Source organism: Schistocerca piceifrons, chromosome 9, assembly GCF_021461385.2.
Source record: "Schistocerca piceifrons isolate TAMUIC-IGC-003096 chromosome 9, iqSchPice1.1, whole genome shotgun sequence".
NCBI lineage: Eukaryota > Metazoa > Arthropoda > Insecta > Orthoptera > Acrididae > Schistocerca > Schistocerca piceifrons.
Window position 1 is genome coordinate 26,305,537 of NC_060146.1, and position 27,640 is coordinate 26,333,176.

Here is a 27,640-nt window from a genome sequence, read left to right on the forward strand (position 1 = left end):
TTCATATTCTACAATGGCAGTCGACGTAATCATTCGCGATCAGTGAATAACAGCATTTAAAATACAAAAAAATCAAAATTAAGAAGAAAATCCTATTGGAATGCAACAAAAATAATTAGGAAAAATGCCAAAAAAAAAAAAAAAAAAAAAAAAAAAAAAAAAAAAAAAAAGAAATCTGCTATTTATTAAGACTGCCCAATGACTGCTAAAATTGTGTGAGAATATTGTAATAAATATAAAGTCTATAGCGCCAGGGTTCTTCTTACCTCCTGTTGTGGAGGCCAATGATAGTGACAACGTGTTATGGAGCACATGACAGCAATATTATTACACTTGCTTTTTTATACTAAATGGCAATGAATGGTAAAACACTACCAACTGAATCTAAGTAACTGATATGAAAATACAATGGAACTTTGATTTTATGTTATCCAATTTTATGTTTTCTGAAATTCTATGCCAGAAATTCGTATTCCTTGTGAAAAACTCATAAGATCAATGCTAGAAATTCCCCGATTTTATATTTATTTCTACCAAGGTTTACGTTAATTCTAAAGTCTTACTCAATGTCTTGCTCGACTTTGTCCCATTTTCTTCCTATTGACATTTGATGCGACTTAATGAGTTATAATCAGCACAAAAGACAGATGCTTTGCACCGCAGGTGGTGGCAGAGTAAAGGGAATATTTCAGGCTACTGAAGAAAGGGGATATGTGAGAGGAAATACTGACATAACCATTATCGGCACTGCCAACGCATCTTGCAACGTTTAGCTTCACTGCACAATTACGACGCAACTACTGCTAGGCTGCGGCAGCAATATAAAAACAGGACAGTTGACGTGAAGTGTTCCGAACTGAGCCAATACATGACACGAAGGGGGCCAGCCGCCACCTTTTCTTGCGCCACTCATAACTCAGTCTCGTCTTCTTGCATCTATTTCCGATGTACCGGATTCAGCAACAATAACAGTCACCAGTCTTTTAAATTCAAACACTGAGGCTCGACAAAACGTACTCGGTCAGAATCAAGAAAATGTAGGCCATTTCTAGCCAGTGAGCTCTTATTGGCTGGTGACTTGTTATGTCCCCCAACAGCCAGCACTGCCACCACATCACAGTATAAGCCAGTTTTATACTAACAACTTACTGGTAAAAACTGACTACTAAAAAATCATGTGCCTTTTGTGCCTGCATGTAAATCAGCAACCAACCACAAAGTGAATGTGTGTAAGATGTGAATGCTGAATGTTGAGCTGAGTGTAGAGTTCTAAATTTTGTTAGTATATTTTAATTTTTCCATAAAAACAGGTAGTCCCTCATAACCCAACCTTCACCATTCAAATGCCAAACTGCATAGCAGACAACTCAAGGAACACCGCCAATTTTGGTGCTGACGTGCAAACGAAAATGACCAATCAAAATAGACAGCACTCAGTATGGAAATAAAATGCCAGGGGCACTGCAGTAGATCCACTAGTCTTGAGTAGTCAACTGAGACAGGAAAATTGGTCATGCAAAAGGGATTTAAATCAGCAACCAACAATCACACACATGTGTTTATGATGTCAATGACCTATAGACTGTGCTGAGTGTGGAGTTCCAAATTACCGAGCATGCAGCATGCTGTGCATGCACAGAGAAAAGGGACTATGGTGGCGTCTGCTACCACTGGAAGTTACAACCTATTCTGGTCGAATTCACTCCTATTATAGTAATGGATTTTGTGATTTCGTGTATTCTCAATTTTTGTTTTGTTGTTTGCTTTGTTTTTGTGGCATACTGAAAAGTTACATGAGGTCCTGGTATTTTTTTCTTATTGATGTTCTCCTACAAGAAAGACAAAATATTTGAAAGCAAAAGGTATTAACATTTTACAGAGAAAGAACCTACACTGCATATAAATAAGAACATGAATAGACAAACACGTTTTAATGAAAATTATTTCAGCAGTGAAAAACTCAGAATTACTGGATGAGAAAAATAATTTTCATTGTTATTTGGCACCTAGAAAAAAAAAAAAAAAGATATAAGGCATAAAGATAAAAGGCACTATTTACTGTGTTCTACATACTGCCTGATGTGTTTGCAAGCATATATTTTCTCAATCAAATAAATTTATGCGATCTGAAATGCTTGGATTACACTTTTCGTGTTTTTTCAGTTCTCTGGTGCGTGAACAATTTATCACACGATCACTGATGAGAACTGCCACTATTATTTCTGCTTTGGTCATTAATAAACTCTACTGTCACTGCTTTTCCCTTCATTTTGTTACTACATTTCGATTTTTCCATAGAAAGGATAGTCCTTGACGTGTAAACAAATATGACCACTCAAAACAGATGAGATGCAGTAGAGAAATAAAATGCCAGGGACACTGCAGTAGACTCACTTGTCTTCAGTAGTCAGTCGAGACAAGAAAGTCAATCGTATAAACGGAGCTTCTAACACATGCAAAATGAACTTGCCTGCTGGATACACTAGAGGTTACTGCACTCGCATCACCAGAGTACGCTGCACTGCCATTGAGTACACAATGAAAACACACACTACCAAATGATTACTTACATCACCTTCCACCATACTTCACAGTTTCTGGTTTAATTCATCATGTTCATCAATTTTTTTCTTTTTTCTGGGTGAGCATCTCTCAAAAATGCATGTTTTGAAATATAATTTGCGGTTGTAGCATGTCAGAAAATAGCTCCATTTCCTTGTGCCCAGAAAATAGCTCCATTTCCTTGTGCCCAAACACCAGTTTCAATTCTTGGGCGAGTTTTTACTTTCTGTTACACATCTGTGATTTTTAAGGAACTGTTGAAATTCATTACCACAAATTATTGTATAAATACTGTACTGTACATTTAATTTCTTTTGCTTGTACAGATTTAATACAGTGTGTTGTAGAGGATTATGATCTTTAATCATATACACCAATTACACGTGTCTTTGGTCATATTTTGGGGCTTTTATTTCCTCAATTCTGCATTTTCCTCAATTCTGCATTTTCCTCAATTTTGCGTTTTTTAAGCCTGGACTGCAAGAAAATGTAAAATAGAGGTTTCACTGTAATTAGAATCTAATGTTGTCTGGGGTCTCATTCAGTTCAGCACTGAGTTTCCTGACCCAGAGTATAGGTCTGTTCATTAATCCCAATGTCACAAAATTGGTCAGTTCAGAGTGTGACTTTTCGTGGTGTGCTGTACCAATTTCTTCATTTATATTTTCCGGAGATAAGATATTACGCATTTAACAAATGTGTGGTTCTACAATATCTCAGTCAACTTTTTTATATTTCATTCAAATGCAAAAAAAGTAAGTTAAATCATTTTGCAACTTTGAAACATTTCAAATAGTTATATGAAAGGTACATTATGTACAGTATGTGATCAAATGTACCCGGACAACCCCAAAAACATACATTTTTCATATTAGGTGCATTGTGCTGCCACCTACTGCCAGGTACTCCATATCAGCAACCAAGGTAGTCATTAGACATCTTAGACATTGTGAGAGAGCAGAATGGGGCGCTCTGCAGAACTCACGAACTTCGAACGTGGTCAGGTGATTGGGTGTCACTTGTGTCACACATATGTATGCGAGATTTCCACACTCCCAAACATTCCTAGGTCCACTGTTTTCGAAACATGAAGGGACACTTGAAGGGAGACGTACAGCACAAAAGCATAAAGGCCGACCTGGTCTGTTGACTGACAGAGACCAATCGAAGAGGGTCGTAATAGGCAGACACCTATCCAGACCATCACACAGCAATTCCAAACTGCATCAGGTTTCACTGCAAGTATTATGACAGTTAAAGGGGGAGGTGAGAAAATTTGGATTTCATGGTCAAGCAACTGCTCATAAGCCACACATCATGCCAGTGAATGCCAAACAATGCCTCGCTTGGTGCACAGAGCGTAAACATTGGATGACTGAACAGTGGAAAAATGTTGTGTGGAGTGATGAATCACAGTACACAATGTGGTGATCTGATGGCAGGGTGTGGGTATGGTGAATGCCCGCGAACGTCATCTGCCAGTGTGTGTAGTGCAAACAGTAAAATTCACAGGTGGTGGTGTTAAGGTGTGGTCATGTTTTTCATGGGTGGAGGGGTGATAGTGCACCCCTTGTTTTGTGTGGCACTATCACAGCACAGGCCTACACTGATGTTTTGAGCGCCTTATTGACTCCCACTGTTGAAGAGCAATTTGGGGATGGCGACTGCATCTTTCAACACAATTAAGCACCTGCTCATAATGCACATCTTACGATGGAGTGGTTACACGACAATAACATCCCTGTAACGGACAGGTCTGCACAGAGTCCTGACCTGAATCCTATAAAACACCTCTGGGGTATTTTGGAACGTCGACTTTGTGCCAGACCTCACCAATCAACACCGATACCTCTCCTCAGTGCAGCACACTGTGAACTATGGGCTGACATTGCCTAAGAAACCTTCCAGCACCTGACTGAACATATGCCTGCGAGAGTGGAAGCTGTCATCAAGGCTAAGGGTGGGCCAACACCATATTGAACTCCAGTATTACCGATAGAGGGTGCCACGAACTTGTAAGTCAATTTCAGCCAGATGTCCCGATACTTTTGATCACATAGCATACTTTGTAAATCAGTTGTGCTTAAGACAATATGAATGATACGTACAGACCTTGTGCATCTCTGGCTGTCACACACTTTTGGACAGTGGTAGCGAGAAGTTTCTAGTGAAGAGTTGTATGTTAATCGTTCTTGAGTAACAGCAAAAAATGTATTGAGGTGAATGTAATAAAACTTAAATTTGAAGAAAAGTTAAATGGTGATGAAACCGTTAATTAATACTTAAATGAACAACCTATTTATACTATTAGAATTTAGCGATGGTCTTCATGGAAGTGAAGTTGCTAGAAGACAATAGCCTCCAACAGTAACTACTGGGCTGTGTCCAGAAAAAAATACATATGTCAAAATTAATTGTCACGGTTGTTCCCAAACATTTTGTAGAAATAACATTGAATATTGTTTTAATAAATTGCAAATGGGATTAATTTTCCTGCTTAGGCAAGAACTTGCAAGTTCCAATGAATGTGCATTTTTGTTCAGAAATAACAAGAGGAAACAAAAATAATAATGAAAGTTTACGTATGGCAAGGAGGTGCTGTAAGATAGTCCAGTGGTACAGCCAGCTGCTAGCAGTCTCAGCTTCTTTCAGTCCAGCCACCCGTCATTTTGAGGCATTCACTCCCGTGTAGGCATTTGGATTTGATTAGCTTTTACTGTCTTGACTCTGTCTCATACAGAGTGTGCATTCTCTGAAAAGTAGTGGGTGTCTTCTCTTTCCTGCTGGCATCGGCTTCTGTTTTGCTAGTTTTCATCCGTACTATTTCATTAAGGTATTTGAAACTGTCCACTTTTTCTATTTTATTGCAGTCTGTTGTTAGGTGATGTGAGACTGTTCAGATGTCAGTTATGTACTTTGTTTTCTCAAAACAAATTTGGAGGTGAGCTTTTTCGGCTCATTCATTCAGCAAGTTCATCTGCCCCACAACTGTCTCTGCGTTTCTCAAGAGAATTGCCAGGTCTATGGTGAATACAAGGCAGTTTACTCTCAACAATGTTAGATTTGTTCAAATTTAATCTGGACTTTTTCACCACAGATAGAATAAAAGCCAGGAAGCAGGTTGGGAAGTGAGGGACAGTTGGTGGGACTACATAAATTGCCTGAACAGATGCAACATTCAGAAACAGCTGTTTTATCACCAGCCAGATGGGAGAGCAAAACGTACGTGTCTATATTGCACAACACAACATTGTTTGTTTTGCAAGAAGGAAGGTGTCTAACCTTTTGAGATACTGATTAGTCTCTGAGGGCTGCTCCTTCAGAGTTGCTTCAGAAGGGAAAAAGTTTGGACTCTTATTGTACAGTCGCTGGAATTTTGAGGAATACTGGACCATGCCCATGTTGTACTAGTTGAGTAAAAATACCTCATACAGCAGCATATCAAGAATGTACAGAAACCAGCATTTTGCTCATTACCAACTCAAGAGCTGGAGCTTACTGCTCTTTAGGAACAAATTGTACATATTCATTAAATCCATCCTCTAACATTAGATCTGGGTAGAATGCACACTTACCAGGGCCACATAAGGAAAATGTTCCTTGCAGTTCTTTAGGTTTTCTGAGATGCTCTCTCACTGTTTCTGCCTTCCACACATTCAACTTATGAGTATTTTTGAGTGTTTTCCTCCCATCATAATTTGCAGTTGGGTTATCCACACTCATATTATGCAATTCTTTTTTTATGGAAAAACAGATTAAATTCTTTATGGAAACACCATCTGCTCCTTAACAGACTTGGCAAAACCCAAAGTACAGATACTTTCATTACAGAATGATAGGCTGGAATTGCCCACACATACCACTACAAATAAACTGTTCAGTTAAAACTTGGAATATACAAATGGTAGTGAAAGCTCTGCTAGACAGCAAATAATAATAGTAGGGGAGTCAAGTCATCAACAGGCACTGTTTAGTCAACTGGCACAATACAGTTGTACGGGTGTGTGTGTACTGGCTCTAGCTCGAAAAAAGATTCGTTCAAAAGCAATCAAAGTTTCCAGTCTTATGTGCATGTCAACAAATTGATGCTTCTGCTATTCACTGAATCATTCCATTTACTCCATAATTATTTTCATTAATATACAAGTATGTAAGAAAGCATTGGGTTTTAATGTGTTTTTATTATCTCCACAATTAGTGTGAATGTGAAAGACCGTTAAGCGCACTCAACATTTAATGGATGAGGAGAAAAAAATTCACTTCTTAGAAGTCCAGTCGTCTTTCAAGAGGTGGCAGGGGAAAGACACACTACAGGACACTGTCTGCATTTACCATGACATGTATATATGGACATATATACATGCCCTGCTGTGCCATTCCCAAGATGCTGTGGACAAGTATATGCAAGTTGCTTGGGTCTTCTTACACCGCTATTGACATCTGCATGTGTCCTAAGCTGCCCATCTGTCTCTGCTGCTGACGAGTTACTGCCATAACTCGGTGAACAGAAAACTAAACTAAACTAAATTCCTCCCGAACACGCCCTTAAGGCCCAACGGTACCAACCAGTCGCCATGTCATCCTCACTGGATGCGGATATGGAGGGGCATGTGGTCAGCACACCACACTCCTGGCCTTATGTGAGTTTCCGAATCTGGAGCCGCTACTTCTCAATCAAGTAGCCCCTCAGTTTGCCTCACAAAGGACGGGCTGAGTGCACCCCACTTATGAACAGCGCTTGGCAGACCAGATGGACTCCCATCCAAGTGCTGGCCCAGCCCGACAGCGCTTAACTTCGGTGATCTGACGGGAACTGGTGTTACCACTGCAGCAAAGGCTGTTGGTGGTGAACAGAAAAGTTCTGATTATTTATCATACAACATATATGCCTCTTTGCATTGTATCATTTGCAAAAACCCTCATTTGGATATCTTGAACTAATCATGGAGTATGACAATTGTTATGACCACGTAGTTCCCGATTCACAGGGATGAAAATGGACACATCACATACGACCATCCACTGGATATAAAATCAATAATTTGACAATGTAATGAGATGATATACAGCTCCCAATTTTAAATAAAACTTCAATATCTTATTTACACTTCATACACTGCTATGTATGAGCTAAAAATCAACCATATGTAAAGGACATGCAATGTGTTTTACCTCTGCAAACTATTTAAAAAAAATGCACAATGCTTAACTAAATTTGATGCAGCAGAATAACTATAATGAATAGTGAAAAGAAAATCAGTCCTTTACTGAGTGAAGATATCAGACTGTAAGATTCCAAAAATCAAATTTTTTGAGCAAATAGTTTTCTTAAAATTGGACGATAAGTATTTCATAGCAGCTGGAAAACTGTTTCTCAGTACAGGTATCATCATTGGCGAGCAGTAAAGCCACAAAAAAGCCATGTTCAGGACTGAATGCAGAGAGCACATTTGTAGCAGCAAAAGGGTTAAAGCATCAAACTGCTGTGATATGTCCATCGGCACTGTCTATCACACACGTAACACTGGCAATTTGATCACAACAGTCCATTTCTGCAGGGGAGCCTCAGTTTGTGATGAACACACTGTACCACCCTCTGCACTGCTGACTGACCGCCCTATGACATCTATACCTTAATATCACTGAAGGTTGCTTTGGGTGTGCAAAACTTCAGCCTTAAGGAAAGGAGTTTAACATGCCAAAGCTGTCATCAGAGATGGAGCACAAGCTTGAAATATGAAAAGCTGGGGAAGGAAATTGATTGTGTGTTTTTCAAAGGAACCATCCTGGCATTTGCCTGGAGTGACTCAGGAACATCATGTAAAACCAAATCTAGATGGCTGAGCAGTGCAAACACGAGGGGTCCACCAAGCACTTCTCTCTTTTTTCAGTGAAGAGGTTGAAAGACTATCTTTCCTGCAACGATTATACATTTATGTTGATGGAAATTAGGTACAAAAGGTCATACTGCTTTTGTACGAGGGATGATCAGAAAGTAACACACAATAATTTTTTCCTCCTCTTCTACTGCAACTGGAATGTTGCAATTTCACAGCAATATAGAGTGAAGCTTGCACAATGTAGGGTATTTTGTTTTCATGTGCAGCCCTAGTAAGAGAACCCTGAACTACAAAACAAAATTGGAATGCATGTTACTGTCATCAATTTGTGAAGAGCAGTGAAATGCAGTTCGATATTTGTGGGCCTGCAGAATGTCGGAGCCATTGAGGCAGCAATTTTGAACGAGCAGCATGGTGAACCTTATCACAGCAATTCAACATTTCCTGCAGTGCAGTGTAAGATGCTGTTCACGACACACTGGAATTTCATAACATTACTGCTCTTTGGATGCCTAAGAACCTGACAGACAAGAACAAGGGACAACAAATTATGACAAGCTGCGATCACTTAATGCATTAACCACAAAGCGCATCATCTTCTGTACAGAATCATCAGTAGTGATGAGTTGTGGGCATAACAGTACATATCTGAAACCAAACAGGCCTCTACTGGCCTGTACTGGTTCTCCAGTACAAAAAAAAAAAAAAATTCAAAGTGACTCAGTCTGCTAGGAAACTACTTGTGACAGTGTTCTGCTATATGCATAGTATGTTACTGGTGGACTTTGCTGAGCATGAGACTACTGTGAATTCTGCAGCCTACATTAAAACTTTGGTTAAATTGTGTCATGTCCTTCATGACAGATGCCACAACATTAATGCTGATGGTGTCAAACTCGTTCATGACAATGCTCACTCCCATGCTGGTGCTTCTGTTCTTCAGAAAATTGCCAAATTTAGATGGGACATGCTCCACTATCCACCATAGAGTCTGGAACTTGCACCTTTGGACTTGCATCTGTTTGGTACCAAGAAGAAACTCTTGGCTGGCAAATGCTTTGCGACAGGTGCACAAGTGAAATCTGCAGTACACAGATGCCAGAATGAGATTTTCACTCTGCAGCGGAGTGTGGGCTGATATGAAACTTCCTGGCAGATTAAAACTGTGTGCCACACCGAGACTCGAACTCAGGACCTTTGCCTTTCACGGGCGAGTGCTCTACCAACTGAGCTACCCAAGCACGACTCACGACCCGTCCTCACTGCTTCAATTCTGCAAGTACCTCATCTCCTACCTTCCCAACTCCACAGAAGCTCTTCTGCGAAAGTGTGGAAGGTAGGAGATGAGGCACTGGCAGAACTGAAGCTGTGAGGATTGGGTAGCTCAGTTGGTAGAGCACTTGCCCGCGAAAAGCAAAGGTCCCGAGTTTGAGTCTCGGTCCAGCACACAGTTTTAATCTGTCTGGAAGTTTCAGTACAAAGATGGTTATACTTCAACAAAACTGACTTCTACAAACAGAGCATACTGAAACTGGTTCTATGACGGGAGAATTGTGTTGAGAACATTGGTGACTATGTAGAAAGAAAAGTAGGTACAAGATGTAAGTTCATTTGCAACTTTTTTTGTTTTGTTACCTATTAAACTTTTTGGTAACAGAATTACTTTACACAAGACTGGTGTGATACAGCTCTTCACACTAATGAATCCTGTGCTAAGCTCTTGTATTGATAAATACAACCCCAGGGGAGTTCCTAATTGATGAATGATACAAAGAAAGTAATGTACATGAAAGCAACAGGACAAAATAATATTTTTAATAAAAATATTCATATTTTTATTCAGATATTGAGTGTTTGTTGTACTTTATCACACATAGGGAGGGTCGTATTGAGGGATAACACATATCGTCAGCATTTGATGGCAGTCGTGACATACGGAGAGGAAACATCTGCTCAGACACAGCGATAAATATTCTACAGGTTGCCATCCTGCCCTCAAGATGTGTAGACTATAAAAAAAATTTAAAAAAATGTATTATACAACACAGGTGTGTTGCAAAATAAGGAAGAGGAACTTTTGCAAAGGAGAATCATGCTGTAACATGAAAGAATAACATATCAGATTAGTATGAGTTGCCACTATATCTGAAAGCAGGGAAACATAATGAATGCAAAGTGCAACTGGTATGTAATGTGTATTCTTGAAATGTGGGCTGTAGGTGATTTTTTCCCCTTTTTTCCTTTACCAAACTGATAATTCTTTTATGCCTGAGGATGGTGTGCTATCAATTGATCCATTCTTTTAGTCAAATTGTTCCATAAATTTTTTTATCCACAATTTGATTCAGCACCTACTCACTCATTGCCTGATCTTCAACATTTTTCTGTAGCGCCCCATTTCAAAAGCTTTTATTGTCTCCTTGTCTAAAATGTTTAGCATAGCCATTTCATTTCTCTACAAGGATACACTCCAGACAAGTGCCTTCACAAAACATTTCCTAACACCTAAATTTAAATGAGGTATTAACGAATTCCTCTTTTCAGAAATCTAACAACTAAAAATCCAGATTGAAGTAATGACAAAGGACAGATTGCTTGCCACTGTTTAGTGGAGATGTTGAGTAACAGACAGGCACAACAAAAAGACTGCTAAACAAGCAAGCTTTGGCCAGAAGGCTTTTTCTGAATTAGATGACATAACACACACATTCACGGAAACGTAGCTCACAAACATGTGAGCATTGTCACTGGCTGCTGAGTCTGGCCTCAGCAGCCAGAGACAGTGGCCATGTGTGTCTGAATTGCATTTGCATGAATGTGTGTGAGTCTGCTGTCTGGCTGAAAGCTTACTCATTTAGCATTCTTTTTGTTGTGCCTGTCTGCTACTCAACATCTCCATTATATGGTGAGAAGCAATGTATCATTTTCATAACATTGTCTTTTTCAGAAATGATTTTCTAGCTGTAGCATTGTCTCTACTTTGGCCACAATCTGTTATTTTGCTGCCCAAACAACATGACTTATCTACTGCTTTCATTTACTGCTTTTAGAGTCTCATTTCCCAATCTAATTCCCTCAACATTGCCTGATTTAATTTGATTACATCCTTTACCCTTGTTTTGCTTTTGTTGGTGTTCATCTTATAACCCCTTTTCAAGGTGCTATCCATTCTGTTCAACTTCCTTTCAAGTCCGTTGCTGTCTCTTACAGAAGTACAATGTCATCACCAAACCTCAAATTTTTATTTCTTCTCCCTGATCTTTAATTGCTTTTCCTTGGTTTCCATTAATGCTTGCTCAACTTACAGATTGAACAGCATCAGGGATGGGTTACAACTCTGTCTCAGTCCCTTATGAAATAATGCTTCTCTTTACTGTGACTGATGAAGGTTGAAAAACAGTTCATTTTAAAATTTCAATTATCTTTTTAATACAAAATTAATTTGACAAATATGTGACTATACAAATGAAAATGCAGATGATACAAAAGTTTAACTGCTTGGCTATAAGAGCACATACCGGGCCTGACTAGCTCTCACTGCCACTGGTGTGTTCACCTACTAGCTCCAAATAATACGGTAGGACATTAGCTGTGGAACATAAGAACAGCTACGTAACTGCATGGTGATTATAATTTCTTGTGGCTGATTAGTTACAGAGTGAGTTCGGCATTCCTTGGTGAATTTCATTACTATCATTCGTGTAGTTGTGTTTTATTGTTTCATTTGTTTATTTCACAGAATTTCATATAAAGTGTTAGGAAGTGCTGTACAAGATTTATTTTATACCCATATTGACATACTATGCATTGGAGATCCGGTCAATAACGAGAAGTAAGTTTTTTTGGGAAAACAAGGTGGTACAGAATGAGGAATGAAAATGTTACACAGTAAACTGGAGTAGAAAAGTTGAATGATAGAACTGAAAAGAGTAGTTTAAAATGATATGGACATGTAAAGAGAATGGGATATATAAGAATTCCAAATTGAATGATGGAGGCCAAATCTGAGGGCAACTGAGACACCCAGATCAAGATGGATTGATGCAATCAAGACCACTTTAAGAACAAGGAATCTGGACTGGAACACAACAATAATAGAATAAGAATGGTGGAAAGGCTGGGGAAAGTGGAGTAGTATCAAGAATGTCCCAACCTGGCCAGGTGACACACAATGGTAAATGAAAATGACATAATAACAATAAGGTGGACATTACATGGTAAAAGCTCTAGGAAAGGGGACAGATTATTTATCACTTCAGCTGATAAATGATTACATCTACATTCAGACACTCTTGCAACAGAGGTGCGACCATCGAAAGCTTACATACAACTGCCCAAATCTGAAAAGGTGAAGAATGATGGGCATTTGAAAACCAGAGCTGGAGACCAATGAAGTGTGTCTCATTTTTAATCTGTTTTATCGCAATCACATTACAACTGAAAATTTTCCCACCAAAGTACTTGCCTTGGGACGCCATGCAGTGCTGGAGGTGGTTCTTCCAAACCTCACAGCACTGCTGAAACTCAGATACTGGAACACGCCTCAACTGGTCAGTTACAGCCATTGGAATGTTGTCCAGCTCCCTAAAGCGAAGCCCCTTCAGGTGTGTTTTTAATTTCAGAAAGACTGAAAGGTCACAAGGATTCAAGCAGAGCAAATTAGAAGGCCGAGGAACCGCAGGAATGTTCTTAATGGCCAAAAACAGTTTACCGAAATTGGTGTGTGGCAAGGAGCAGTGTCATGACACAACAGCCAATTGTTTTTGATATTTAGTCTGACATGCATGGATTATAATACCATTGTTCAAGAAAGGTAGTAGAAAGAAATGCACCAACTACCGAGGAATCACATTGTTATCATACTGCCTTAAGATAATGGAAAAGGTCATAGGAAACAGATTGCCGAAAATTCTAGAACACCAATTAGAGGAAAAGCAGCACGGGTTCAGAAGTAATAGGGGAACAATAGATCTCATTTTCTCCCTTCGTCAGTTAATGGAGAAATATAGTGAAAAAGGAAAGGACTTGATAGTGGTATTCGTGGATTTGGAAAAAGCATATGACAGTGTACCAAGAGATAAAATATGGGAATGCTTGAGAAAACATAATGTTCCTGACTCATTAATTAAAAAAGTCCAGATGCTGTACAATGGTTGTGAGAGCAGTGTACAAGTAGGAGCTGGAGGATCAGGATGGTTTAAGACAAAGAGAGGTGTTCAGCAAGGCAGTTCGCTCTCTCCTTTACTCTTCATTACACCTATGGACACAATCATGAAAGAAATCAAGGAAGAAGAAAGTGAGTATCTCAAACGTTTTGTTTTTGCTGATGACATTGCCATTTGGGGACAGATGGAAATGGAGGTTCAGAGGAGATAGATTAATGGAAAGCAAAATTTAAAAAATTAAAGTTAACTGTGAGTAGGAAGAAGACAGTGGCAATGAAGATGAGCAAGACACCCACACCTAATCACATCATACTGGAGGGGAAGAAGGTTGAATGTGTGAAAAGCTTCAATTATCTGAGTAGCATCACATCACGCGATGGAAGTTCCAATCTAGAAGTCTTAAACAGAATAACAAAAGGCTCTAGCTTCTTCCACCAAGTACGAAATCTAATCTGGGAGAAGGAAGTCCCTCAAAGAGCCAAACAGACCCTGCATAAAACTTATCTTCTGCCAATCATGGTCTGTGTCATAAATAAGAGAGAAGAGAGTCAAATACAAGCATATGAAATGAAGTTCCTTAGGTCAGCTCTACAAAAACCTAGGGAGGGACAGAGTCAGGAATGATTATGTAAGGAGAGACGTGCAGGTGACGTTGACTGCAGAGGAGACGATGATTGCTTTGAGACTGAAGTGGTTTGGGCATGTGAAGCGAATGCACCCGACTCGAACTCCACGCCAGAGGTACCAGGAAGAAGACTAATTGGGCGGCCTAGAAAGAGATCTCAAGAGGAGAGGAGTAACATGGGATGTACTGGAGAGGGAGAAGCTATACCAGGACAGAAACCAATAGAGGCTTATTGTTCACAAAGTTCCTACCCAGCTCACTGGAGGGAAATCATGATGATGATGATAATGCATAACCCTTTTCTGCATGCTTTCAAGAACTTCTTAGTAAAAAGTGTTCATTAACCACTTGGCCCTGAGGCACAAAATCTTTATGAATGATTCCCTGGCTATCAAAAACGCATAGAGAATGCATTTGATATCTGATTTGCCCATTCTTGCTCTTTCTGATCCCGGAGAGCCTCAGAGCAGAGCAGAGCAGACAGCAGCAGAAGCAGCAGCTTATCGGTTGTACACAGTTTGTTTACATCATTTAGTTTAATGCTTTTCTAACTTACTTCTGAGCAGAACTGAAGAGTAGTTTATTATTTAGCTGTTTTTAGTACTGCTATATATTTTTGTTGCAAGAACTTGAATATTTTTCAATCTCTTGTCTTGAGTGAGTTTGCTTTCTAGGGTAGTTTTCTGCCACAGAAGTCACTAATGCTGCTTTATTTAATTGACTCTACAACTCTTGTAATTAGTAAATATTCAGTACACCTCCAGCCTCAGATTCTCAGAGTTTAATCTCACATTCTGTAAGTGTACTGTAGTTCAGTAGACCCAGAACATACAGTTTAATGTCCTGTTCAGGTTCCATGTCAATGGCTATAGTAGTTCCTGAAATACAGGGAAGCCAAATCACTAAATTTAACATTGTTGGGATAGAGCGTTCCAACTCCCCTTAATGCAGATAAATAGGAAAAACCAACCCGTAAAGTTCGGTTACAGCACCAGAAGTGTCCTGCTAGACACAGTCACATTGTTTAAATATCTGGGTGTAACGTTGTGAAGCGATATGAAGTGGAACGAGCCTGTGAAGACTGTGGTAGGGAAGGTGAATGGTCAACTTCGGTTTATTGGGTGAATTTTAGGAAAGAGTCATTCATCTGTAAAGGAGACTGCATATAGGACGCTAGAGTGATCTATTCTTGAACAGCTCGGGTGTTTGGGATCTGCAACATGTCGGATTGAAAGAAGATATCACAGCAATTCAGAGGTAAGCTGCTAGATTTGTTACCAGTAGGTTCGATCAGCACGCACGTGTCATGGATATACTTCGGGAGCTCAAGTGGGAATCCCTGGAGGGAAGAAGACATTCATTTCAAAGAATGTTACTGAGAAGTATAGAGAACTGGCATTTGAAGCTGACCATAGAACAATCCCGTCATCCAACATACATTTCGCGTAGGGACCATGAAGACAAGACACGAGAAATCAGGGCTCATACGGAGGCATATAGATAGTCATTTTTCCCTTGCTCTATCTGCAAATGAAACAGGAAAGGAAACAGCTGGTTGTGGTAAAGGATGCTCTCTGCCATACACTGTAATGTGGCTTGCAGAGTATGTGTGTAGATGTAGATGAGTGAGCCCTTCCATGCTCTGGTGCTTGGTTCGCAGCTCATAATTAAACGTCCATATCTCACAGCCATTAATGACACATTCCAGAAATTGAGGATAATTTTCAACTGATTCAAAAAAGTCAATGCATCTGTTCCTCACAATGTTCTGTCACCGGTTTTGAGCAGATTTTCCTCATCCCCCAACTGACTGGTCAGTATCTGATGAACAGTGGCGTGATTCAGATTCAACTCTGCCATAAACACTCTGAAAGTGAGCTGGTGACTATCACACACTAGGTAGTGGCCTCTGCCAATATTTGCTTCAGTTCTAGAAACTGAAGGCCTACCACTGCAAATTTCATCTTCAGTTGGCTGTCTCCTTTCTGCAAATGCCTTAAACCACCAAAATACTAGGTCACTGACAAAACACTATCTCTGAAAGCTAGCTGAAGTTCTGCAGGTATTTCTGTTGCATTGTGTCAAAGTCCAAAGCAAAATGTAATCACACATAGTTGCTCGAAATTCGTGTCACTCACAAACAACCAATGTGACAATTCACTGATGAGTCAAAACATACTCAATATAGTGACACCACACTGATGAGCCAAAACATGCTTAATAGCTCGTTTGTCCGTATTTGGTAGATGATTCTGTATATCAGGGATCTGACAGTTTGTTGGTAGGTTTATGGAGGTATGTGGCATTAGATGCTATACACAGGTCGTGTAATTCACGTAAATAACTGGCCACTGATTTGTGTATGCAATGATGAGCCCAATAGTGACCCGATGGGTTCCATAGAACTTACATCAAGTGGTTGCTGAGACATCAATGTGAGTTCACTATAACACTCCTCAAACCACTGTATCGCAGTTCTGGCTCTAAGACATGGAAAATTATAGTCCTGAAAGATGACATTGCCTTTGGGGAAGACATTAAGCATGAAGGGATGCAGGTGATTCACAGCTGTCAGTGTGTCTTCAATTACTGCCACAGATCCCTTGCAAGCACAGGAGAATGTCTCCCATATCGTAATACTGCTCCCACCAGGCCGTGTACGTGGCACGCTGGACATTTCAAGCCACCGTTCACTTCGATGATAGCATTTGTGGAGATGACCGTTAACCTAGTGCAGCAAAAATGCAATTCACCCGAACAGCTGACACATCCCCCGCGATCGACGATTGAATACCCACGGTCCTGTGCTCACTGCAATTGTAAGCGACAATGTTTGTGGGTCAACATGTGAACACGTAGGAGTGGTCTCCTGTGGAGCTCCACGTTCGACAATGAACGATGAATGTTGTGATCCGAAACACTTGTGCGTGCACCAGCATTGTACTCTTTTGGCAGAGATGCCACAGATCACCGTCTACCCCATTTTACACAGCAGACAAGCCTCTGAACCCCACATTCTGTGAAGAGCCGTGGACCTTCAACCATTTAGTGCCTAGTGGTTCTTGTACCTCATTCTGTAGATGCTCACAACTGTAGCATGTGAACATTTGACCAGCTTCCTCATTTTAGAGATTCTCATTTACAGGCTCTGCGTAATAATAATTTGCCCTTTGTCAAAGTCACTTATCTCAACGGATTTCCCCATTTGCAGCCCATATCTTTGCTAGGGCGACCCCTGTCCATGTCTGCTCTGCTTGCAGACTTCTTGTTACTGCATCACATGCCTGCAATGTCATCAAGCGGCATCCACTGTTGCGGTGGGCCACGATCGTTATGTTTTGGCTTATCAGTGCAGTGTGGTCCAATATGCATTGATGGCGTATCACCCTATTCACCTGCCTCCCCTCCATGACTGACGTCATCAAAGTTGCCGAATCAAACACTACACTATTAGTTTCATTGCTTTTATTAACACACCATACTAGGTATGAAAGTATTGTTACTGAATACTGAAATACTGAAAATTGGAACACAAACATTCTGCTAATCAATGTAATGTGGCGAACAGGACCTAAAGCAGGGTAACACAGTCTCTTGCTATGGAAGGGATTGTTAGTATAATATGCTACCTTGCTCCTCCAAACAATCCTACAAGTTCAAGAATTGTGGTACGTGTCAAGTTTCAACAGAGAATGATGGTCGTACACAAATGTACTACCATTATTCGCTCATGTTGTCAATAGGTTGAACAAATATACAGAGTTTAAGAAAGAAGAGTGGAGAATGTGTGAAAGTGTGATGTGTCATAGCAAGTAGAGGAAGTGCATCATGCTTGCAGTAATGTAATTCTATTGAATTCTCTGCTTTTTTCATACACTGACTGAAAGCACTGAACCTATTCCCAGTTGACTTTTTCAGAAAGACGGCCCTCTGTTGAACAGAACAAGTAAAAGTTGCTTCTTGATGTAACGTAAGAGACAGTTTTGGCTACTACATAAAATTACTTGAAATTATCTGTCTCTTCCCATATTCAATTTTTTTATTTATTAGCTTTCTTCATGTAATTCAACTTTTTATATTTGGTTTCAAAAATTATCCCTGGCTTTACTGACATTTACTGTAAGTCAGAACCACCTCTTACTTGCAGTGATACAACAGGTTCTGTGGTAATATAAACCACGAAATAATACTGCAAAGCCTAATATGAGAACACTGCTTACCCCACTTTTTGGTGTTTTATTGGAAAAGCATTCTGAAGCAAATGAAGTATCACAATCGACATACAAAGCAGAAATTCATAGATATATGTAATTTATTTGTTCCATTCAACAGTGTTCCAATTGACAATGATTAATTAAAATATCAATAAAACGGTGTCAGTAACTTATGAGATACTTTGCCACAGAAAAATTCTAGTCAACAGTTTTCTGTTTAACTTTTATTTTGATTTTTCTGTGGTGATTTTCAGTTTTGGCCCTTCTATCTGCATGTTCAACCTGCTCAATCAATCCATAAACATTATGAAAGTGGATGTATTTACGTTCCATATCTCCTCCTAAGCCACTGGATTGATTTCAATCAAACTTGGTATACCAGGGTGTATAAATGGACAAGGAAAAAAAATCCCGAATTTTTCCAGGATTTCTCGGTTGAAAATACACTTTCTCCCGGGTGAAAATACACTTTTCTCCGTGTTACATGAGAGTATACTTTTCGTCAGCACTGTAAAACTTATCAGTCTTTTGAATGTTTATGGTTTTATACACCGACGTAGAACTTCCCGCCACTTTCTAAAACAAAACTCGGGGGGAGGAGGACACGTTTTTGAAAGATCTTTGATGTGTAGCAACAACATGTATGCTGCATATTTTCGTGTTACGAAGATATTAATTCAAATTCCACCAAACATCGCATGTTACTTTCCAAGGCATTGAAATCAATACTGCGACACGCCTTTGTAAGCCAGTCATAGCTCGTGTCGTGTGATCTCGCCAGCTGATGACAGCATAGGACCCGTGATGTAGTCAGTCAATAGCAAGATCACTCTTAAGTAGTGCGAATACACAAATAAGAAAAGTTGATGGTTTAAATTAATTACACAGTGTTGCTATAAGAAAAACAGAGGTTTCACATATAGTTGTAGTCTCGAAGATTACCTTGTAAGCTGCAAGAGAAGCTAAGCTGTGACATATAATGTTGATCTTTTTTGCGCGTGTTACACTTTATATATCACACTAATGTGCCAGTAAAATTTTTAATAACGGTGTAAATGTCTGATCTTCTGGGCTCGAAATTCTTCCAGATGGTCGCCCTCAAATAGTTGATTTTTAATTGAGAGTTAAACGCTCTGTGATTTAAGAAATTCATCGTGCATTCTCGCATATAGTTCATCTTTTGTAAAAGGAAATTTACTTTGAAAGTAATGCTTTTCAAACCACCATCCACAATGTTTTCTCGTGACCTGTTAGAAAATGATTCATTTCAGCAGTTGCCAGAGAGTACCAGATAACGGGCGCCACTGCTCTTGCGCAGCTACAATGACACAGGAAGCCCATATGTTCGTACATGTAAAACATTAAACGATCTTGCACTATGTCGCAAAAGAAACAAGACACCAGAGGACATTTCAAGTTCATCAGAATTTCGTGAACCATTTCATATTCATATTCATATGTCCAGATTTGGATGTAAATTTTCTTGAGTATCTGTACTGTATTATCTCATGTTTGGTTCTTTATTATGGCGTAATTCCATGTGAGCTACGAGATGGAAAACGTGCACTTGAAATGCAGTGAACAGTTGAAACTAGACAACAATGTCTGAAAGGTGGAAATAAAACCTGAAAATAATAACATATTTTAGCTTTCTGTAACTATGCAAACGTATTTTAATTCATTTGATAGCTCCTGGCCACAGAAATCCGTTTTGTTTTCATTTGATGTGAGAGTAATACATGAAGAGGAAACAGCAAAATCACTAAACGTAAACACAGGTCACGTGGAAACTACCCACCTCCCCACCACAACTCAGACTGCTCTGTGCATCAGCCCCAGATCTATGATATTTCCGAACTGGGGCAATACTAGATTGTGGCACCCAGCCACACATCCGTAGCCAGAAGTGGGAGAAGGTACTACCCATACGCAACTCAACTGCGCATGCACAAGAGCCCACCCGCAACTGCTCAAACGAATCTAATGTCAACAGCTGTCACATCACACTCATCGGCGACAACTTGTCGTTATGAATCATTGCATAGTCTTTCTAAAACCTTTGACACACTTTGCTGTTGGCAGACGCTTGTATGAGCACTATGTTTTGTTGTATATCGCGGATTTCCTTTGCCACTTTAGTTTTATTTTTGTGTTTTCTTCCTCTTGTTAACGTTTTGTTGCTGCAGTATTATCCTGCAGATGCAGGATGCAGTAATATCCTTTGTTGGAGTATAGGTTCTTATCAGTCAAAATCACAAAAATTTAACTGAAAAACTGAAAACTAAAACAATGAAACATTCCCGGAATTCTAAAAAATTCCCGGGTTTTTCCCGGTTTTCTCCCGTATGAAAAAATTCCCGGGTTTTTCCTGGATCTCCCGGTTGTCTCGGTTCGTATACACCCTGTATACATATCAGTTACTGTCTGGAAAGAACCACTATGAGGGTAAGAACCACCTACCTATCAAAGAGGTGGAGGTGAAGGTTAAAGAGGAAGGATAGCTCACAATGTATAAACGGCCAGATTACAGTCATCCAGTATCTGAAAGTGAGACCACTCAGTAAGTTGCAACCAACTTTATACATAATTTCAAGCCTTTTAGATACTTTATCTCGATGACACCCACCACAAAATGATGGAAGGAAAAAGTTTATCGCTTAATGCATTTTAGCTATTTGTGCAGTAAAACTGCCACATCAGGCATGACCTTTTAATTTATTACTTCTTTACTACTATATCTACATGCAGCACATTAGCCACATAGTAAGCACATATACCACTGGGTACACTTGCAAAATTAATCACATACAGTTTTGGAGGTATGACATTATAAACTTCGAGCTGCGTGAAAATGCTAGAGACAGGTGAAATACGTGTACAAATATGTGTGAAATATATGTGACATGAACGCACATGGGCAAAGCCACAGGTGTAAAGCTCCTCCTAAACCTATAGAGATGGATTTCAACCAAGCTTGATACACACACTACTTACTATCTGGAAAGAAATACTGTCGGGGTAATGCGAGTCCAGTGTGCTAACCACTGCGCCACCTTGCTCGGTGCCAATTGGGGTAGGGGTGATAATGTGGAGATGAAAGGGGGAAGGAGGAATGGACAGATGGTAAGGAGTTGGAGATGACAGAGAGAGAGGGGGGGGGAGGAGAAAATGGATAGAGGGAGAGGAAGAGATGGATAGTGTGGAAAGGAGAAGATGGACAGAGGGGGGAGGAGCAGATGGCTAGAAGGGGAGGAGCAGATGGACAGAGATGTGAAAGAGGAAGAGATGGGAGAGACAGAAAGAGAGGGATGGTGAGCTGGACAGAGAAATGGGGAGAAGGAAACTGGCAGACAAAGGGAAGAGGAAGAGAAGGACATAGAAAGGGGAAAGGAGGAGATGGACAGAGAGTGGGGTTGAGGAGGTGGACAGAGACAGAGAGAGAGAGAAAGAGAGAGAGAGAGAGAGAGAGAGAGAGAGAGAGAGAGAGGGAGGGGAGAGGAGAAGATGGAAAGAGGGAGGGGATGGATGAACTGATAGAAGACTGGAATAAATATATACAGGGTGATTCAGGAAGATATGCAAATATTTTAATATGTTATTCCACAAGCAAAACTAATGAAAAAAGTTCATATACAAATAGGTCCACAAATGCTTAATTACTGAGTTATGGCTAGTAAAAGATTTTGCCTGAAATTTAGCAACTTTGTTAATATGAAGCCATTGCAAGCCTGTACAAGGTTAAAGTAAAGCATGATTTCAATTTATTTTGTTGTTATTGATCTGGTGAATCTAATAAAACATGTCCCAGATGTGTATCTGCAGTAGTTTTCCAGAACATCCAGATAAGCAATGTCACATTGAAAATACATTTGCAACCACGTAGCAAGTGGAACATCTTCGAGTAAGTGGGGCATTTCTTCTTGAAGGAATTATAACTATGTCTCGCCAGTTAGATGTCCTGGGAAACTAGTAATGTGTATGTTGATTATACCACATCACACATTTATGCTATATCACTGCTGGAAATTGCGTTGCACTGTTGCATGTGAGTTTGCTTCAGACAATATGTGCTTGTTATGTAAATTGTTTATACCATCTCGAGTAAACTGTGCCTCATTAGTAAACAAAATGTATCTGTGTATCTGCCGATTAGTATTGAACCAGTTGCACAACTCCAAGCGAAGGGCAGGATCTCCCAGATGTAAATGATGCACTTTTCTTTGTTTATGGTAAGGATACAGATTATTGTACTTCAGTGTATTCCATACCTTACATTGTGAAATGCCTAATCATCGAGAGATACATTGTGTACTCATACCCGGGCTATGTTGAACAGCATCCATAATATCCTCACCATCATCTTCATGTATCAACCGCTCGTACTGGTTATCGGAATCCTCTGAGTTGGATAACGTATGCGATATTCGTTAACTGTGGCCATAGCATTACCATCACATTAGCCATAAATAAACACCATATGAGCGTATTCCTCTGTTGTAAATTTGAAAGGCATCCCTATTTCATAAATAGTCTACAAACTACAACAGTTACTATGTGGCTTCACTTAAGTACACTATTGTTATGATGTTCTTTCACTGGACAATGCAGAAAAAAATGGTTCAAATGGCTCCGATCAGTATGGGACTTAACATCTGAGGTCATCAGTCCCCTAGAACTTAGAGCTACTTAAACTTAACTAACCTAAGGACATCACATACATCCATGCCCGAGGCAGGATTCGAACCTGCGACCGTAGCGATCACGAGGTTCCAGACTGAAGCGCCTGGAACCGCTCGGCCACTCTGGCCGGCAGACAATGCAGAAAACAAACTATTTCAAGGTTAGGAAATGACTGAAACAACTCACTAATGGTTGCCAACAATGACATAGACGTTTCTATGTTCTTAATGGAAAGTAAACAAATTTACTTGTATAATAATCTTTGCTTCTCTGGATGTTCTGGAAAACTACTGCAGATACACGCCTGGGACGCGTTTTATTAGATTCACCAGACCAATAACAACAAAATAAATGGAAATTGTGCTTTACTTTAACCTCGTACAGTTTTACAGTGGCTTCATATTAGCGAAGTTGCTAAATTTCAGGCAAAATCTTTTATTAGCCGTAACTGCATACCTAAACATTTGCGGACCTGTGTTTATATGAACTTTTTTCTTTAGTTTTACTTGTAGAATAACATATTAAAATATTTGCTTATCTTTGTGAGTGGTCGGCCAGTATATTATAAACGTGATTTGCACACAAACAGAATCTACAATCTATGAGGGACACTGAAATGATTTTGACCTACTAAATCAAAGGGAAAATTAGCTTGGAATGTCATTTGAAATTGTTCAAATACTTATTTAGTTTATAAGATACTTTGTGCTTCCTACTTAGGGCTCAACCCGAGCCACCAGAATAAAAGAACACACCTCTGCTAAGGGTAGGGAGTTGTTGACACTTGCAGAGGGCTTTTGGTCATTCCGGCCAGTTCCCGGAGAGAGAGAAAGCATTCTCTTCTGTAGTTGCAGGAGCAACTGTCTGGATAACTGACTAATCTGGCCTTGTAACATCAGTTAACATGGCCTCATTGTGTTAGTGCTGCAGACGGGCGAAAGTGAGTGGAAAGCAGAGCCGTGCTGCAGACGGGCGAAAGTGAGTGGAAAGCAGAGCCGTTATTTTTTTGCAACAAAAAATGCATTTATACTGTATGGCTTAATAATGATGGCAACCTCTTTGTTAAAATATTCCAGAGGTAAAATAGTAAGCAATTCAGATTTCCGGGTGCAGACTACTCAGGAGGTTATCGTCAACAGGAAAAACAAAACTCGCATTCTACAGGTCAGTGTGTGGAATATTAGATCACTTAATTTGTCCGGGAAGGCCAGAGAATTTAAAAATGGAAATGTATATGTTGAAGTTAGATACAATAGGAATTAGTGAAGTGCGGTGGCAGAAAGAATGTGACTTGTGGTTGAGACAGTAAAGGATCATCAACAAAACCAAATAGGGGTTACAGAGTAGGTCTAATAATGAATAAGAGCATAAGAATATGCATAAGCTACTATAAACAGCATAGTGAACACATTTTCATATCCAAAATAGACATGAAGCCAACACCCACCACCAACCACAATGGTACAAGTTTGTACACCAACTAACTCTGTAGATAGTGAAGAGATTGAAAGAATGTATGATGAGATAAAGAAGATTATTCAGATAGTAGAAGAGAACAAAAAAAGGAAGAGAAACTGTTGTGTAGACAAGGCAGCCTAGACACAATGAGAGGAAGCCGAAAGGCACGCGCTAAGCTAAAGCAGGATGGCGTGAGGTCTGAAACAGGATACGTAATGAATGCTATAAAGAAAAGTACGTAGCTTCTGGAATACTTAACTTTAATCCATCCTTTTGGTACATCTGGAGATTGTGGCGATACAAGTGAGACTCTGTAGATACATGCAATGTTACTAATGGCGCCTTGCTAGGTCGTAGCCATTGACTTAGCTGAAGGCTATTCTAACTATCTGCTCTGCAAATGAGCGAGGCTTCGACAGTGTGCATCGCTAGCTACGTCGTCCGTACAACTGGGGCGAGTGCTAGTCAGTCTCTCGAGACCTGCCTTGTGGTGGCGCTCGGTCTGCGATCCCTGACAGTGGCGACACGCAGGTCCAACATGTACTAATGGACCGCGGCCGATTTAAAACTACCACCTAGCAAGTGTGGTGTCTGGCGGTGACACCACAGAAACAAAGATAGGAAGAAGACACGGACTGGTGGAAAGAAATGAAAGAGGAAGCCACCGAGTAGAATTTTGCACAGAGCAAAATTTAATCAGTTTAAGATTAATTGAAGGAGGTTGTGTAGGTGCTAGAGACCTGGAGACATTGAAAGCCTTCAGGCTGATTATAAAATGGCAATAAAAAAGATATCAAAACCAGATATTAAACTGAAAGAAATGTCCAGGGGAAGATGTGAACTCCAGCCATAATTTATTGGTTATGAACTGCAAATTAAAACTAAAGACATTGCAAAAAGATATGAAATTAAGCTGATGAAACCTGGATAAATGAAAGGAACCAGAGGTGTTTGAGGGTTTCAATGGGTGTATCACGCAAAATTGACTGAACAGGGAAGATAATAAAACAGCAGACAAATGACTGACTATGAGAGATGGAATAGTGAAGGCAGCATAGGATCACATACGTATGACAATAAGGGCCAGTAGAAATTCCTGGATAACACAAAAGATACTGAATTTCACTGACTAAATGGGAAAAAATATATACAAAAGCAAATGAAGCATGCAAAAGGGAATACAGATGTCTAAAAAATGAGACTGAAAGAAAGAACAAAATGGCTAAGCAGGAACAGCTAGAGGGCAAATGCAAGGTTGTAGACGCATATATAAATAGGGGAACAACAGGCATCACCTAAAGGAAAATGAATGAGACAAGCAGCTGTATAATTATCAAGAGCTCAGATGACATGCCAGTACAATGCAAAGAAATTAAACCTGAAAGATGGAAGGAACATACAGAGGGTATAGCAGATTTCACTTCACACACTGTGGAACCCGAGCACATACATGAAGTGGCAAGTGACTGCTTGGCTGTGTCCTGTAGGCAATGTAGTGTCAGTAATTTTCAGCTACTTATACTGAGCTGTACAGCTTTAATTTGCTCTCTCTCTCTCTCTCTCTCTCTCTCTCTCTCTCTCTCTCTCTCTCTGTCTCCCTCTCTCAGACACACACACAAAACCTCATCTGTAGGCCTGCGTCCACTAGTATATACAGCTGCCACTTCATTTTTCCACAGCGTACCTCATTGCCGAGGATTTCTGCTTTGACCAGCTTGGCCGCCAGCTCGTTCATCTCCAGATCCGTGAGTGGGGCTCCAGCACCCACCGGCCCTCCCTTTTCTTCTTCGGACTCCGATGAAGAGCGTTCAGAACTGCTGCCTGCTTGTTTACGTGTGGTCCTTTCTGCAACAGATTCATCATATTCTTTTTACTGGTTTTTTCTTCCCACACAAGGAAAACTACTAAGGAAGATGATCACACACACTTTGGTTGGTTGGTTGATTCAGCTGAGGGGAGCAAACAGTGAGGTCATTGTCCCCATCAGATTACAGAAGATAGAGAAGGAAGTCGGCTGTGCCCTTTCAAAGGAGCCATTCCAGCATTTGTCTGAAGCAATTTAGAGAAATCATGGAAAACCTAAATCAGGATGGCCAGACACGAGTTTGAACTATCTTCTTTCCAATGCAACTCCAGTGTGGTAACCACTGCACCACCTGACTCAGTCACAAATACATTAAAGATACAAGAGGCACATAATGGATATAATATGTGATAAGAAATACAAGAGATTAATGTCTCCATCACTTTATTATGTATCAATTGTCTCGCCTATGACCTGACAGATACATTTTCTCTACTGTTTTCACAGATATTTGGAAATTCATATGCGGAATGTGCAGGTGGTGCCACTCTAGACAAAATCTGCTCATTATGTGTTTCACACAAAATCTGGTGTCCACAGGAAATGTTAGTGGGTTTTTCATTAATAATTAAATGTCCTCTGAACTGGAGCTTCCAGTGCCCTTTTGACACAACAATCCCAAATTAGCCCAGTGGAATTTTCAGTTTAATGACATACAACAACACAGACAGCAGAACATATCTACTCGATAGATTTCTCTGCGCTTTTGTATTGTTCTCGCTATCCGCCGTCTTGGTTCCAAATTTGCTATGTCTTAGGTATTGATTCTGGTTTATTTGTCTTAGGTATCGATTCTGGTTTATTTGCTTGATTTGTTATTCTGATATGCTGTCTCCATTGTCTGTCATTCTGTCATTGTTGCTGTCCACGTTTTTTCTGTGGTGACTCACTCTGATGCCCTCAGCTGGTCAGACTGTTACAACGGGTTGTCAAGTAATTTGCGGTATTGTTAGATTCCTGTCACTATAGAAATATCGACAAAAAAGAAATTCGTACACCTCAGTTTCCATTGTCTTGAACAATTTATTACAAAATTCCACACAAAAGTACACCTTATTTCCATAAACTGTTCAAGTCCATACACAACATGTCCACTATGGCTGTCTGTGAATGAATTGTGTGCCAGAAAACTCACAACAAAGGATGAACATTTCAGATAATGCATGGCTGATTTTGAAAGTTACATTAAAGATGTGAAATATTACTGACTGTGTGATTAGAACTATGTCATT

General features: G+C 39.9%; 1 protein-coding gene across 1 annotated transcript in view; it reads right to left on the reverse strand.

The window, feature by feature from the left end:
• The window catches only part of LOC124717243 (CWF19-like protein 2), a 186,068-nt gene that overhangs the window by 74,524 nt on the left and 83,904 nt on the right, over positions 1-27,640 (reverse strand). Inside the window, exon 6 of the mRNA XM_047244045.1 lies at positions 26,229-26,389. Within this exon, the coding sequence (XP_047100001.1) occupies positions 26,229-26,389 (161 nt within the window). The remainder of the gene's footprint in view (positions 1-26,228; positions 26,390-27,640) is intronic.